General features: G+C 45.0%; 1 protein-coding gene across 2 annotated transcripts; it reads right to left on the bottom strand.

Annotated features, from left to right (window-relative positions):
- Positions 1 to 3248: 3248 nt before the first annotated feature.
- LOC307058667 (leukocyte elastase inhibitor-like) lies at positions 3249 to 12431 on the bottom strand. 2 transcript variants are annotated; one of them, XM_079712252.1, is made up of 7 exons: positions 12420 to 12431; positions 11149 to 11323; positions 9299 to 9436; positions 8506 to 8623; positions 6987 to 7129; positions 6734 to 6901; positions 3249 to 4614 (listed from the first exon to the last, which is right to left on the bottom strand). In XM_079712252.1, the coding sequence occupies exons 2-7, from the start codon at positions 11314 to 11316 to the stop codon at positions 4213 to 4215; spliced, it is 1137 nt and encodes a 378-aa protein (XP_079568378.1). In that variant the 5' UTR covers positions 11317 to 11323; positions 12420 to 12431; the 3' UTR covers positions 3249 to 4212. The 2 variants fall into 2 exon arrangements, with proteins under 2 accessions (XP_079568378.1, XP_079568379.1); XM_079712253.1 differs by lacking the exons at positions 6734 to 6901; positions 12420 to 12431 and having other exon boundaries at positions 11149 to 11413.
- Between the last annotated feature and the right edge of the window lie 3851 nt (positions 12432 to 16282).

Here is a 16282-nt window from a genome sequence, read left to right as displayed (position 1 = left end):
TTAAATTCTAATAATTTAGACTTTTTATGAAAATAATCATCGAAAATAGGGAATTTCCTAGCCGTCCAGTGGTTAGGACCCTGCACTTTTACTGCTAAGGGCGCGGGTTCGATCTCTGTTTGGGGAACTAAAATCCCATAAGCCACGAGGCGCAGGCCAAAAAATAAATAAGTAAATAGTAAGTTAAAAAAAAATCTAAAATACTGTTTTCTTCCTTTCAAATCATTATATATTTTATTATTTTTCTCGAGTTACTGTATCAGCAAGGATCTTCATTAAATTATTGTATAAATGGTGGCAACATACATTCTTCTCAAATTGCAGACCAATTTCTCCTTTATTTCTTTCTATTTTTGCTAGTTTCACTTTGAGGGCTTGGTGTTGGGTGCATACAAATTTAGAATTGTTATGTTCCCCTAGTGAGCTGAATCTTTTTACCATTATGAAATGTCTGTCTTTATCTCTGGAATAAGAGAAACTACTTTGCCTAATATTTTGAGCTACCTCTACTTTTACGGTTAGCATTTGCATGATATCTTTTCCATTCTTTTCCTTTCAAATCCTATTTTTATGTTATAGATATATTTCCTGCAGACACCATCTAGTATTTTTTCAACCCTGCCTAACCATCTGTGTCTTTTAACTAGAACATTTAGTCAATTTACATTTTTAAGTAATTATTTGGAGTTTAATATACCATCTTGCTATTTGTCATGCCTTTCTGTATATCTCTTTCTCTTTTTTCTTTCCTCCTTCTGGATTGATTGTGTATTTGTTGTTATTCCTTTTTTCCTCTCTGGTTTATTTGGGAAATTATAAACCTGTTTGCTATTCTTCTAGCGGTTACCTTAGACAGCATAACATGCATCCTTGACTTATCAAAATCTAATGTAATTGTACTTATACTTTTATTCTCTTCCCAGACTATGCAAGGACATTTGGACTTTTACATCCATTTTCTTCCCCAGCTGCTATGCTATATTTTAATTCTGTATATATTTGAAGGTCTATAGACATTATTACTGTTGTTTAATATTGTCAATATTTGTTTAAATTTACCATATTTACAGTTTTTTTCTTCCTCTTTATTCTTTCCTGTAACTCTGACATTCCTTCTCCATAAAGAATATACTCTAGAATTTTTTTTGAGTCTGCTGGTGGTGAACTCTCAGTTTTTGTTTGTCTGAAAAAATCTTGAGGGATATTTTTACTGGGTGTGGAATAATTCTAGGTTGGCAGGGTTTTCTGGTGCTATTTCCCCCCACATATTAAAAGAATCATTCTGTGATCTTCTGGCTTTCATCATTTCTGTTGATACATGTGTTATCTTTCTAACCACTGCTCCTCTGACGGTACTTTGTCCTTTTCCTTTGGTTGTTTTATCTGTTTTCTGATCATCTCTTAGTCTTTGGATTTCTGCTGTTTCACTGGATGCATCTAGAGATGTGTTTCTCTGTAGTATCCTGCTTGGGGCTTGAGCGGGACTTGGAGAATCTGTGAACTGATGTCGTATCAGGTTGGACCCTCATGTTGACTGTTAGCTCTTTCACCACTATTCTGCCCCAGGCTGTCTCTTTTTTCCTCTTTTCCTGTGGAGTGTCTTCTTACTGACTCATTTGAGTTTTTTATCTTCCCTTTTGTATTTTTCCATCCTTTCCGTCTTTCTGGATTTTATTTATTACATTTCTCTTTCCAGAAGAAATGATGATTTCTCCTGACCATGACAATTCAGTTTCTCTCTTTTGCTATATCTAATTTGCTAATAAATCTTATCTATTTAGTTCTTCATTCATTACTGTATATTTGAGCCCTGGAATTTCTATTTCATTTTTATTCAGAGATGGCAGTGTCTCTTTTAGGTTTCCAGTTTTCTACTGAAATGTTTAACCTTGTTTTTTGTCATCTTGATCATAGAAAATCGTGTTGTTTTATAATTTGTGTGCGATGATTCTAATAGTTGGAGCCCCCAGTACTTCTGTTTCTATTATCTGGGGTTTTTTTATGGGTGGGGGGGTGGGACTGGTTTTTTGCTTTTTATCTTTTTTTGCTGGTTTTAATAAACGTTGTCATGGCTCTTCACCCATTCAGTTATCTTTGATTGTATGCTGGATGTTGTGTAAGAAAAGCTGATTATAAAAAATAATTTGAGGTTTATGGGTAATCTTTCCCCAGAGGTGATTTTTGTTTGCTTCTGCCATATGCCTCTGGGCTTTAGCAAACCAGGATGAATGTAATCCAATTCTAGGGGCTGGAATTTTCCAGGCTGTCCGACGACTTATAGCAGGGCTGCATTCCGAGACGGTTCACTCATACCTGTAGGGTGTCAGACAAAAGCACAGGAAGTATAATGGGGCCCCTGCTCTTGACAGGTCCAAACTCAGCCTACCTAGCCTAGAACTTTTCCAAAATCTCTGCTTCACACCTCATTTCTCTCTTTTGGATTGGGAAATGCACATGGGGCAAAAGTGATTTCCAACTGCATCAGTTTCTCCTGGATCTTGGCCCAGTAATTCGGCATGATCATGTCAACCTTCCTCCTCTGGGCTGATGCTTATTTTGTTTGGTTGGTTTTTCAGTTGGTCTTAAGAGGTTTGAGTTACCTAGTTCACCATTATGAGAAGTAGACGTTTTCCACGTAAAATATGAACTGGGGGACTTCCCTGGTGGTCCAGTGGTTTGGCCTCCATGCTCTCATGGCTGTGGGCCCAGGTTCAATCCCAGGTCGGAGAGCCAAGATTCCACGTGCCGCATGCAGGGAGCCAAGAAAAGAAAGAAAGAAAGAAAGAAAGAAAGAAAATTGGATCTAGTCCCTGCTCTTGAATTTACTAGTTTTTCTGATTTCAACAACTGACTGGTAGTCCATAGGCCTGTTCCCTCAAATACAAGGATGATTTGAGCAGATTGGCTTGGAGCCCATGTAACTTGATTAACACGATTTAGTCTAAATCACTGAGTAGATTTTAGGATGAGGAGGCCAAGTAAGAGTAGCAGAAGGCAGTGACTGTGGCTTTTCTTGTTGTCCCTGTAGCTAAGAGGACCTGGGATATGGCAGGTGCTAGTCAGTATCTTAAGAAAAAAAGAAGGAAGAAATGCTTGCCAACATGAGATTTGCTGAAATTTTGTTTTCTGCTGTGGAGTCACTCCCTATCGGCACAGACGTGATCGTTGGTCAGGCCAAGAACCCCCTTTTGCAGTCTTGGCTTGTCTGAGATCAGGGAGAAACAAGAAGAGGACTGAGGTCAGTCTGGTTTGCGGAATCTTAGGAAACTTTATTAACCAGCCACCAGCTTTATGGGAGCACAAAGATGCAGCATTTCACGCCCCCTTCCAAGGAGTGCATTGACAAAGGGTTATATTAATCAGAGTGCATCCTCACCCCATCTCCCACCACAGCGTTGCATAAAGCCGTCCCACTACCATAAAAACCTGTACCATATTATGGACGTCAAGAGCCTTTATCAGAAAACACGGCAGAAGCCGGTTAACAGTGAGATCTCTGCGCCACCTCTTTGCTTAATAGTATCTCCTACGACATTTTTCTTTTTGTCATTTCTTGGCAGCTTTCATGGTAAGACACCTACTGCTTGATTCCGTGTGAACCCACACCAACTCATATCAGGAAGGAAAAGGGAGAACAAAAAAAGGGAGGGGTTAGGTTGTCACCAGGTGGCTCTTTGATAGTTTGAAACCTGGAGGGCTGTAATGGGATACAAATCCTGCAGAACACAGGGTCAGAGACATTGCCAAGGCAAGTCTGTCGTTATAACGCAGACCCTTAATTGGGGCGCTCTGTGGTATTTCAATTGAATATCTGTTTTTAAGCCTCCCTTCAACAATTAGGGTGTCTCTATATTACGGCTTCCAAAAGTCTAGCTGTGAAACAGATGACAGAGTGACCGTGTTCCCCCCGGTTCTCAGGGACGTATAGCAACTTCATAGATTTCTACGTTGTCAAGAATCTACACATCTGATTTTTCTTTCTTTTTTTAACTTGATGCATTCAAAAGAAATCACTGGATTTTTTTACCATAAAAAAAGAAGAACAGATACCCATGCCAAGTTAATGGGTGTAACCAGCCAACACAGCTGAGCTTACAAAGGAGATTAAAGATACATTTTTCGATAGTAGTTGTATTGGTAAAGATCTATGAAAATGGTCACGATTGAAAGGGCAGGTAAAACGCTCCAAGCTTGACCTTGTATTTCTAGTCTCTATGGGGAAGAAAGTCTGCCGAGGAACAGGATGTTAGTGGAAGGATTGTGCCGAATGAAGAAAATGAATGGATGGTCGGCAGTGAAATCCTTCGGTGGCGACCACATGTAGTTGTGCACTGTGATCGAATTGCCAGCCGCTGCCTCTGTGCCCTCTTCGTTCACTTCCACGAAGGACTTGTGGATCACCTTCGATACAGAGAGGTCTCTGGTTCCCGACATGCCGGACAGGTCAGCCTTGCTACTGAAGAGCTCCTGCATACCCAGGAAGGCCAGCGGAGGGGTGAGCTCGTAGCTCTCCTCCAGCCTAAACCTGGGCAACCGGACATTGACCTCAAGGAGATCCAGATTCTCGGGTCTGGTCCACTCACGCAGCTTTTCCAAAGTCAGCTGTTGCTCAATCTGGATTCAGAATGGGCAAAAAGAAGAGCTGAAATCATTTTATATAAGTAAGTTAATGAAGCATTGTTTGAATGAACGGGCCCATCATATCAGCTGCTCACTGGTTTCCTTCATGTTTTGTACCAAAACAGATTCCATTTGGAGGATTTCATTTCTTTCTGGCTATTGGTGATAATGAACAGAGCTGCGTTCCAAGCTACCAGGGGCCCATCCACCCGGACCTACCAGGCCCTGCTGTACCGGATCACTGGCCAGCCTGGCTAAAATTACCCTAATTGGTCGAGTGATGCCAGAGGATATTTTAAAGCTTTCTTCATTTATTTTATTCTGTTTATTCTGAAGCCCAGTGACCACAGTGGTCAGCTGTGAACCTCACACAGCTGAAGTTCCCTCTCATAGGTTTAGCTCATTGGGAAACACAGAAATGGACCTGGTTCCTCATCTAAACTGGGACAACAGTAGTACACACTTGGAGCACTGTAAGTGCTGAATGAGTCACCCTATACAAGTGCTGTGTAAGGTCAGCTACTGTCATTACTGTTATTACTGCTAGTGCACTGGAACAGAAGCACATTCCACTTCTCTGCTGATGCTGGTAATTCCAGACTTTCTTTTTTATAATCAGGAACGGACAAATATGGAAATACAATTGAAAGAAGGAACACAGTGGTTTTAACTTATGCTCTAGAGCTGCAAATGGCTAATATTAAATGCCATCCAACAGCAAGTTTGGTCAGGGATGGGGGAGGGGAAAAGCACACAACAGGCCAGAGACACTGAAGAAAAACCTCACTCTTCACAGTTTTGCCTCTTCCTGGCCCTGGCAAGAGATACCAGTGCCTTTAAATTACAAATAACAGAAACCGCAGACAAAGTTCAGGTTAGGCAGTGGGCTTATCTCTCAGACTAACAGGTCACATGGATCTTTTCCTGTCATGTAGCAATTGGACATTTAATGCACAATCTACGTGAACTGGGGTGAGAATGAGCAGATTTTATAGCACATGGTGAAACTATATACTATAATGTTTGAGGGTTTTTAATTTTAAAAAATTGTTTTAATGAAACAGTCCTCATTTATGGCACGTTCCTCTAAAGTTCATCTAAGGGAGTCCCCACGAGCTGCCACTGGCCAGCGTTACACTCGGTCTGTACCTTAGACGTTCCCACCATGTTGTGCGCTGATAGTAGCTGAACATTTAAATGTGGGGCTTCCATAAAAAGGAACGAAACTGAGTTATTTGTAATGAGGTGGATGGACCTAGAGTCTGTCCTACAGAGTGAAGTAAGTGAGAGAGAGAAAAACAAATACGTATGCTAAGGCATATGTATGGAATCTAAAAAAGCGGTACTGATGAACCTAGGGGCAGGTCAGGAATAAAGAGGCAGACCTACTAGAGAACGGACTTGAGGACATGGGGACGGGGAAGGGTAAGCTGGGATAAAGTGAGAGAGTGGCATGGACATATATACACTACCAAACGTAAAATAGATAGCTAGTGGGAAGCAGCCGCATAGCACAGGGAGATCAGCTCGGTGCTTTGTGACCACCTAGAGGGGTGGGAGAGGGAGGGAGGAGGGAGACACAAGAAGGAGGAGATACGGGGATGTATGTATACGTATAGATGATTCACTTTGTTATACAGCAGCAACTAACACAAAAATGTGAAGCAATTATACTGCAATGAAGATGTTAAAAAGAAGTACAATAAAAAAATAAATAAATAAAATAAAATTATATGCAAGGGAAAAAAAGTTCTCATCACAAGAAAAAACATTATAACTGTGTGGTGATGGATGTTAACTAGACTTATTATGGTAATCCTTTCACAATATATGCATTTATAGAATCATTATGTTGTACTCCTGAAACTAACATAATGTTACATGTCATTAGACCTCAATAATAAAAGTCTCTATAAACATAAATAAATAAATGTGGAGCTTCGCAGTGGTACATGCGGATGGGCTACTTTACAAAGGAGTGACAGGAAGCCGGGAAGGAACACCGGGTCACCTCACTAAACAAAGAACAAGCACCTACACCCGACACACACACACACACACACACACACACACACACGGTCTGCGCATCACTCGGGAAGGGCGGGGGGCGCACCTTCCTCAGCCCCGTGGACTCGTCCTGGATGTCATCTGGCAGCAGGATGACCATGCTCAGGTCCTTACCCTCGTAGGGCAGTTCCAGCACCTGGCACTTAAGGTCGTTGATGTAGCCAAGCGGAAACTTCTTCTTCTGATACATCATTTTCACTAGTTTTGTGTCTTTCTGAACAATTAAAACACAGATCACTAACACTGTTGTCAGCGTGGCTTTAGAGCACACAGTCATCTAGACGGTCACCTGCCCTCACCTTATTCAGTCTGAAAGCTGCATCCTTTGTGGCCTCCATCATGAATTTCTCCTGCCACTTTCCTTTGAAATAGATGGCATTCACCAGCACCAACTTAGTCATGCTATCAACCATACCTGAGGCCAACAGCTCTGGAATTTTCCCTAAAAAGACAAAGTTAGCTTTTTAAAAATCCACCTATCAGAATTCCAAATTTGAACTGACCTTTGATTAGCAATGAAATGCAACTCAAATGCTTCCTTCTATTTAATTTCCTTTAACATGGTACTAAGTTAGCCAAGCCCCCTGGGGTGCTTCTACTTTAAATAAACCAACTCGAGGGGCAGCTCAGGGTGACACAAACTGCCCCCAAAGGGCCGATGCTTCAAAACAAGTCAATTGTTTAAAGGCTAAAACCAGGAAAATTCTTCTTTTCTGGAATGTGTAGTAAACACTGGGCCTCATTTTGTGACTGGCCATTCTTTTTCAGGAAAAGAAAAATTTGTTAATCAAAATGTTTTGTCACTAATAAATAACTCCCTTCTTCAAATCTTCCAAGTTAGATGCCTAACTCTCACAGGAAAGCTTTTAACAAATATCCAAAAGGTAGGACAGTTCCTCCCCTGAAACACAGGCCCCACTCATGATGCGGCATGGCCGTGACAGTCCCGTATGGAAGGAACACAGGTGTCCTGTGGGTGCCTCCACCGTTCCGTGACTACGACAGAAACACAAACCAGAAAAACAGCCTGAGGAGACTCAGCCCCACCTCCCGACCCTGGTTTATTAGACAAGATATTGGCAAAAAGTATTTATGACCACAGCAGCTTGTAAATATTGATTCACAAGACTTTCATCTCTTTTAGTCTACGTTCAATATTATCTTTCATTTTAAAATGTACTTTGGGGAACTTATGGGTAGAAAACATTTAGCATCTTCAGTTAAATCATGTTTACATTTCCACTTTGAGGAATTCCTACATTTGAAAGCTGTCTGGGGACATCCCCCCATGGCGCAGTGGCTAAGAATCTGCCTGCCAATGCAAGGGACTAAGGGTTCGAGCCCTGGTCCGGGAAGATCCCACATGCCGCGGAGCAACTAAGCCCATGCGACACAACTACTGAGCCTGCGCTCTAGAGCCCGCGAGCCACAACTACTAAGCCCGCGTGCCTAGAGCCCATGCTCTGCAACAAAAGAAGCCACTGCAATGAGAAGCCCACGTGCTGCAACGAAGAGTAGCCCCCGCTCACCTCAACTAGAGAAAGCCTGCGCGCAGCAATGAAGACCCAACGCAGCCAAAAATAAATATATAAAATAAATAAATTTATTTAAAAAGGAAGGGAGGCAGGAAGGAAGGAAGGAAGGAAAGAAAGAAAGAAAGAGAGAGAAAGAAGGCAAGCTGTCTGGCCCTGGGCAGTGCAAGGTGCACCCCAGGGTCAGGCTGAGGGGCTAGGGAAGGGGAGAGGCGGTCACCTGCAAGGGGAGGCGGGGGGAGGAAAGGAAGCATCAGTGTGGACGACCAGGGCTGCCCTCGCTCACCTTCCGTCTGCCCTTTGACCCACTCGTTTATGGTCTTCCTTGAGTCTTCGCTGGCCTGCACAAAATCCACACTGGCCAGTTCAGCACCGTACATTTTCTGAGTTGAAGCTAAGAACTCCTGTTTAAGGAAAGAAAAAAAAGGAAATGTGAGTAACTCCTACTTCATACAGAAATGGTTTTCTAAAATCCTTAAGAGCAACAGAAATTGTCCCAAAAGGCATATTTCATTGTAACAAAAAAAATTCTAACCCCTCTACTTTTTTTAGTATAGTGAAAAACACATAGCATTCGATTGACGACCTTAAGCACTTTTAAGTGTACAGTTCAGTAGTTTCAATGTTGTATAAAATTTACCAATTTCTGGGGACTTCCCTGGTGCTCCAGTGGTTAAGACTCTGTGCTTCCACTGCAGGGGCAGGGGTTCAATCCCTGGTCAGGGAACTGAGATCCCACATGCCACGTGCCACACACCAAATAAAACAAAACAAAATGTACCAATTCTTTTCTACCCCTTGACTAACATTTTCATAAACAAGCAAATACTGATTGTACTTGAAGGTGAATTATGGAATTCACTCTTGCTTTAGCAAAACAGCCAGGGTCAATCTTTTCACTGTGGAGACTAGAAAATGCAATCACATCCATTTATGGGAATACTGTCTGTCGTGTTCTCATTCTGGATCATTTTTCTGAATGTTTATAAAAATTAAAGCCGACTTCTGTGACCTGAATGTGCTGGAAAAAAGTCTGCGTTGTCTAGTGAGTTTTGGAACATGAAGAGCAGCATACTTACAGGGAGGAAATCATAGCTTTTCTCTCCAAATAGCCTGTTAGCAAGTTTCAGAATATAGGGAGCTCCATGTTTGTTGATATCAGCATTCAAACTCTGAAATCCTGAATGAACCTCCTCAACCCCTTTGAAATAGAGAGCCTAAAAGAAAGAAAACATTATTTCTATAACCATTTATTTTGAAACTATAAGCTGGTTCCTTGCCATTTGCTTCCATCAAATTAAATTAATATTACTAATTATTGATGATCCCCAGCCATCATCATGTTTCATTTTTCATTGGAGAACATCATTAGTCATTTTTCGTTGGAGAACAAGTAATAGAAAATCCAAAATGTATAGCTTGGTGAAACATAATAAGGATATTGGAAACTGTTTTCCTATCACTTTTTTGTTATAATTATACTTCCACACATAGGAGTGGTTAACAAGCTAAATTTTATACAAGTCTGCTTTTTTCTCCAAAAATCATAAGTGGTATGCTCACATGTATATTCTATACAAATATAATGTTACTGAAAGTTCTCAGAAATAAACAGTAGAAATAAGAATCATCAGCTACGTAAGAACACAAAGATAGTACAGATTGAGAGGTTTTTATTTTTTTTAATTGCACTCTTGTCATCATTGACTCACTTACTTAAAAATAATTTCTTTAAACTTAACATGGGGCCAAGTTTAATTCCCATACATCAGTTACATCTTGAGTCCCTTTATGGTTTTATGAGGCCTGGGCTCGTTCCTTGCTTCTAAGGCACAAGGAACCAACCTCCACCGTGTACAAAGGCCAGTGACTCACTGAGATATGGCATGTGTGTGGGGGTGCTGTGACGGATCTCTTTACTGGAAATGGGGGTAAACACTTAAGACTGTTCTTTACTGAGCTTATAAAGTTCCTGGAAAGCCTCAAAACAGAAGCTCAGATTACCTTGCAGGGGACGACTAACAATGATTAGTACCAGGGTTTTTTTTTTAAGTGGATTTTTGAAAACTTTCAAATGCTTTTGTAACTGCAGTGATGAAAAAGGTTGGTTTTTCCTAAAGTACAGAAATAGAAGCTTTGCAGCTGGAACAGGCCCATAAACGTGAATCCGGGCTGGACCTTCCCTGGCTTTAAGTGCAGCGTAATCTGTGACCCGTGTGTTAGAAAGCCCTTCACTTTCACCCCTCTTTTCAAGGAAAGCCAGAGTTCCCCACTCAGCATAAAGCACGGCCCGCACACAGGTGCCCTCCACACCCACCAAGGACAGGCAGGACCCTCAGCATCCCCGCCCCCTCTCCCTGCAGGGCCCTCCTGCTCACACAGGAACGGGGGTCACAGCCCACCAGGGCACACCTGGTGCCAGGCCCAGGGGTAGGGACACGGAGTCACAGGCTCTCGTGTCCCCTTGACTTCTCGACTAGGTGTCGTTATGCTCAAAAGTATCAAGACACAGCCGACATTATGTGAGTAGCAGAGCATCACAGGCAAAGCAGAAACTGGACAGTCCTGGGCGGGGGAGGACGTGGCTTACAGGAGAGCCGTGCAGACTGGTTGCTGGAACAGAAGCAGCGCACGGCAGGGGGGTGTCAGCTTTCTTCCTGCTCCGTCCTCGGTCCCACAAAAAACAGAGCCTGGCACATGGCAGGTGCTCAGTAAAGACTGGACCATGCATGACAGCCTGCATCCCAGTGGATTTTTCCTGGGCCTTTTTCTGAAAGTCTGACCTCATGAAGTATAATGTATAATGTGACACACAATGCTGAACAGCGAAATACAGTTTTCTACAAACGCGCTGCCAGAGCTCAAAGGCACCACTTTCTGGTACGGTCTGTGTGGTGGGCACCGGCTGGGAAAGCTAGTTTCTGCTCACCTTAGACATCTGCGCTGCGGTATTGCCTCTGGCCCCCAGAAGGAGCATGGCCAGCGCTGATGAAATGCTGAAGGGGGAGATGAAGATGTTGCCGTCAGGATCGCTCTTGTTCAGGGTGCGGAAGAGGTCCAAGGCGAAGCGGGTGTTTGCCGCACTCAACTGCTCCATGGTGAGGCTGCAACACAGAGCAGAGCCCCGAGCTGCCCCCTGCCACACCAGCCAATCGGCAACGCGACTTCCCCACCTCCTCCTCAACTCAGGCCAGCCCCCCTGAAATACCCTGCAACGAACTTGTACTTTCTCTCTCCCTCGCTCTCTGTCTCTCTCTTGCGGAGGGGCCAGAACTCTCCATGTGCACAAATGCGGGAGCTTGGGGCGACTGGCCAAGGACTCAGCAGTGACATGGGATCAGGACTCCGTGTCCTAAAGGGCCCTGGCCGTGCAGACAGGTGCATCTGGGCCCTTCCCTACCACACGTGGGAGCGCACACTTCCCACCCTCCGTTCAAGTCTCTGAATCACTTGAGCCATGAATCCACTGCCCACTTTTACCTGAAAAAGAATGTTTCTATTAGAAAATCATAGCTACCTGCTACTCATTAAAGCAAATTCCCGCAAAAGCGACAGAAGTATCCTCGTTTTTGAGGTTCACTTGCTGGTGTTTAGAGAGGTCCCCAGTCTCACAGCTGGTGAAGGGTATGAGAGTGGGAACCCGACACAGGCCCCGGGGTCAGGTCGGGCAGCCGGACAAGGAGGAGGTGACAAGTATCCTCTGTCACTCCCCGGGCAGGGAGGCTCTGCAGGTGAAGCACCTGGCCTTGCGCTCAGCTCAGCCAAGCACTCTCCCCACCTGACCTCGACTCTCAGCCCACATACAGCCGAGGAAGAGGAACAGTCGTGCTGGCTGCCCAGCCTGTAAGTCCTAAGTTGAATTATTACTGTTGTTGCTGATAAATAATCTCTAGGATCGCACTGGCCTCCCTTCCCTGCCTCCAGCCGCAGAAAGGAGAAGCCGCTCCGCCGGGGCTGCCTGGAAACCGTCACAGAGAGAGAAACATTCTGGACTCCGGCTTCCGCTTCGGCTTCCGCCTTCAGGCCCCAGGGAGCGACCTCTGTCCGCCGCAGGCAGCCCGGCCCAGCTCCCGGGACGCGGCGCTGGGGACCCTGGGTGGGGCGCAGGGCAGGTGGCGGTAACCACCGGACGCGGGACCCCGCGGGGTGCTCGCGGATCGGAGCCTCTCCTGCCCGGCCCAGATCCCTACCCGGCCTTACCGGCTGCTGGGCTGTCTGGGCGAGGTGCGAGGTCTGGGGAGAGCGCCTAGCGCGGCCCTTATAGCGGCGTAAGGGAGTGTCCCCGGCAGGCGGGGGCGGCCCTGCTCCGGGATGATTTACTGCCTAGGAGTCGGGGCTGCGGCTGGGCGGGGCCCAGGGCGGGCGAGCGGGGCTCCACGGAGCGCGCTCCTGGGGGCCCAGCACCTCTCTGAGTTCCAGGCAAACTCAGCTCTCTGTAAAGGACCTGATGGGCTATTTCCCACTAAGGTGTGAATGACTGAGATGACAAGGTGCCACCTCTCAGAGGGCAAACCAGCCTCTTTGGAATTTTATCCAAACACTCCAAACTCCGGGTTACTGGGGGCTGGGGGGGGGGAGTTGTGAGGAGGGACCTCTAGGGTGAGACAAAACAGAATCAGTTCCAAACAGCATCCTTGATGTCTCTGTCCCTCAGGAACCCATGAGTTCAGCCCCAAGACTCCCCTGGCAAGTGATGACCCCAGCAGGCTGGGTCAACTCACATACCCGAGGCACACCATGAGAACGCCCATCCGTGTGAATAAAGTATTTCTCACCCATTATACTAAAATGTAAACTGACCAGTTTTTCCCCTATACGTAATGTTAAAGTAGAATGACTATCTTTGAAGAATAAAAGCAGTAGCTCTTTGTGCGAGGTCTTTTCTTCCCCCTTTAAATGCCTGGGTATGTAATTTCACCAAAATTGATAGTACTTGAGGGTATGTAATAATTCTGCATTCTTGAAACTTCTCCCGTGCTTTTTTGCAAATCTCAACATGAAAAGGGGACAAAGGAAAAATCCTATTTTAAAATTAGTATGGATAATACAGTGTAAATGGGTTTGTAGATCTTTTTGACTCTGAGAATTTGTTTATAAGGGGCAGAGGAGACCCAGTAATGAGAGATAAAAATACTCTCTATGGTTTTTTTAAAAAGTAGTAAGACTTTAATAACTAAGATTGTAGAGTGTTTTACAGCTGATTGGAATAAAGAAACCAACATTTATTGAAATCCAGTCATAGTTAAGCTGAGTGGTTTGATAAAACCGCTAACGTCTCCACCATGTCTCAGAGAGCTAGAGACCCCTCATCAGCTTCTAGCAAGAGGTCAGTGTGAGGAAGCCGAGAGAAAGAGGCTGCACTGTTAAATTAAAATCCCAGACACGTAAACCAAGGAAAAACGGGTTCTGAATTTTCTTTTTTTCTCCTGACAGTTTGTATTTGTACTCACCTGGAGTTAGTAATCTGAGTCAAATATGAAATGAAACCACTTCCTAAATCAATATATTTATTGTATAAGGTTCGGACAGAAGGGACTTCATACACCAATCACCCATCAATCTGCGTGCTGTGCAAGGTCGAGCAACCACTCTGTGCGCTCCTGTGGCTTCAGAGCGTAAACGGCCCCCGACCAAGGTCACACAGAGATTCTCGGGCACGCAGGATGGCACGGCCCGTGTGGTGCAATGTTGGGCGTATCTGCTCAGCTCGAAGGTGTGGTACCCTGGCTAGATCAGCGATTTCGTCCCCTGGGACAAACCCAACAGAATGCGTGCGAGGGCGGGCGCCCAGTGACATGCGCGAGCATGTGCATCACAGCGGGATCTAAGTCAGGTCCAAGCAGAAGAATGGAGAAATCATACAGCAGAACAGCGCACAACAGCAGAAATGAACAAACCGCGGCAACGCACAGCAACTTGGCTGCACCTCCAAGCGCACTGTGAAAGGAAAACGCGCACGCAGCGGAGTGAGCTGTGTGCTTCTGGTTACAGAGTTCAGAAGCGCAGAACCAACCCGTGGGGTTAGAGGTCAGGAGAGAAGGGGACCCTTGGGGAGGAAGGCGGGTTGCGCTGACTACGTTTTCCTATGTTCTGTTTCCTGGACGCTCTGGCATTTGGGGCCTTGATCCTGGAGAGGCTGCGGGCCCAGGGCGGGCAGGTTCCCAGAGAAGGGGAACGACTCCGCTGCAAGCGCACCTTGACACACAAACCAAGCAGCTCAGTGCCCTCACTCTCAAGTCTCCCCTTCATCAAAGTCCCACTGGCCCTAACCCACCCCAGCACCAGGCAGCTAGAGCCCACCCGCGCATCCCGAGCCCACCAAAATGACCCAAACTATCCAGTCCAATCCCAAGCTTACCTAGTGCACCTACCGTGTCTTTCCTGTTCCTTCCTGCAAGAACCCAAATAAAGGCCCCAATAAAGGCCCCACCACCTCTGCCCTCTCCTCCTCTGCTTCCTGGCCCACCTGGGTGTTTCCCAGGTCCCACGCAATGTGGCGTGTCATTGTGTGCCTCCTGTCCCTGGGGATCCGTGCCTATAAACCTTCATGACGCTCACGTCCACGTCAGCTGCCTTGGGAGGCCGGATTAGAGCAAATCCCCAGTTCATTTTTAACACAAGGGTTGTGAGTGGGAGCGGCTTGGGCAGGGGAGGGCTTCTGGGGTGCTGCTTACCTGCCATGTCTTGATGGGTGGTTACACAGGGGTATTGATTTTGGGATAATGCACTGAGTTGTACACATAAGCTGTACAAACCTAGCAGTAAACTTTCAGCTGTGTAACATAGCTTTATCCTCTAGAGGGCGTAATTTTATCATGACACACTCACTGCTGACTTTGCTGGGATGTCTAAACACCAGGATCACGCAAATAGTTTTTCTCGTTCAAGCAAGCTCAGTTCCTGCTACTAGGGCAGCTGAAATTTCCATCCCTGTGAACTAGCTCAGCCGGGGTTTTCCTGTGACCTCCCCTCCTCACCTCGTAGACCCCCCTTTGTGGTCTCAGGTCAGAAGGCCTCCTCTCCACTTCCTCGTCCTGCTATGGCTCCTTCCTGGAGACCAATGCATCCTAATTCTGGTCTCTTCTTGCCACCTCTTCCGGAGGTGCTCCCTGGCCTCTCCTCTCATCCCAAGTTACATTCTTTTGCCTCCAGCATCTGTCACCATCAGAAATTATCCTACTGAGGAGCAGAATGTCACATCACGGGAACAGGGCTTCGACCCGGTGGTTGGCTGCTGGACCCCAGGGCCCAGCATAGCACCTGGCAGAGAGTAGATGTTCCGTAAATATCGCTGGGTAGATGCACGAATAAGTGAATGAAGGCTGTAGCCCAGAGCAAATCAAGCTGTGTGGACAGATGATGGGATGTTGATTAGTAAAATTTCTCGATGAATGGTAAGTGGGAGAGAAGGCTTTCCAAATGGAAAGGATAGACCGACGCTAATTTACGTGGAAAGGGAGCCTTTGCAGCAACACGGATGGACCTAGAGATGATCATACTAAGTGACCCAAGTCAGACAGAGAAAGACAAATATCATATGATATCACTTATATGTGGAATCTAAAAAAATGATACAAATGAACTTATTTACAAAACAGAAATAGACTCACAGACACAGAAAACAAACTTATGGTTACCAAAGGGGAAGGGAGGGAAGGGATAAATTAGGAATTTGGGAGTGACATATACACACTACTATATATAAAATGTATAAACAACAAGGACCTACTGCATAGCACAGGGAACTATACTCAGTATTTTGTAATTACCTATAAGGGAAAAGAATCTGAAAATTTATATATATATATATATATATATAACTGAATCACTTTGCTATACACCTGAAACTAACACAACATTGTAAGTCAACTATACTTCACTAAAAAATAAATAAATTTTATAAAGAAGTAATTACAAAATAAATAGAAGTGGAGCCCAAAGAAGACAAGTTCAAGTCCCAGTACACACATAACATAAGAGAGAAAATGATACACAACAGAACATGGTGCAAAGTCTGCCCTGGGAACTCAGAACCGAGAAAGGCATTTACCAAAGCCTCTCAT

Source organism: Hyperoodon ampullatus (genome assembly GCF_949752795.1).
Source record: "Hyperoodon ampullatus genome assembly, chromosome: 10".
Classification (NCBI taxonomy): Eukaryota; Metazoa; Chordata; class Mammalia; order Artiodactyla; family Ziphiidae; genus Hyperoodon; species Hyperoodon ampullatus.
This window is presented reverse-complemented; position numbering and strand designations above follow the sequence as displayed.

Coding starts and splice junctions, on each gene's coding strand:
- LOC307058667 (XM_079712252.1), bottom strand. CDS start 11,316: ATGGAGCAGTTGAGTGCGGCAAACACCCGCTTCGCCTTGGACCTCTTC. Junction 8,624..9,298: donor AAAGCTATGATTTCCTCCCT/GTAAGTATGCTG, acceptor TTCCTTAAACAG/GAGTTCTTAGCTTCAACTCA. Junction 7,130..8,505: donor GGTCAAAGGGCAGACGGAAG/GTGAGCGAGGGC, acceptor TTGTCTTTTTAG/GGAAAATTCCAGAGCTGTTG.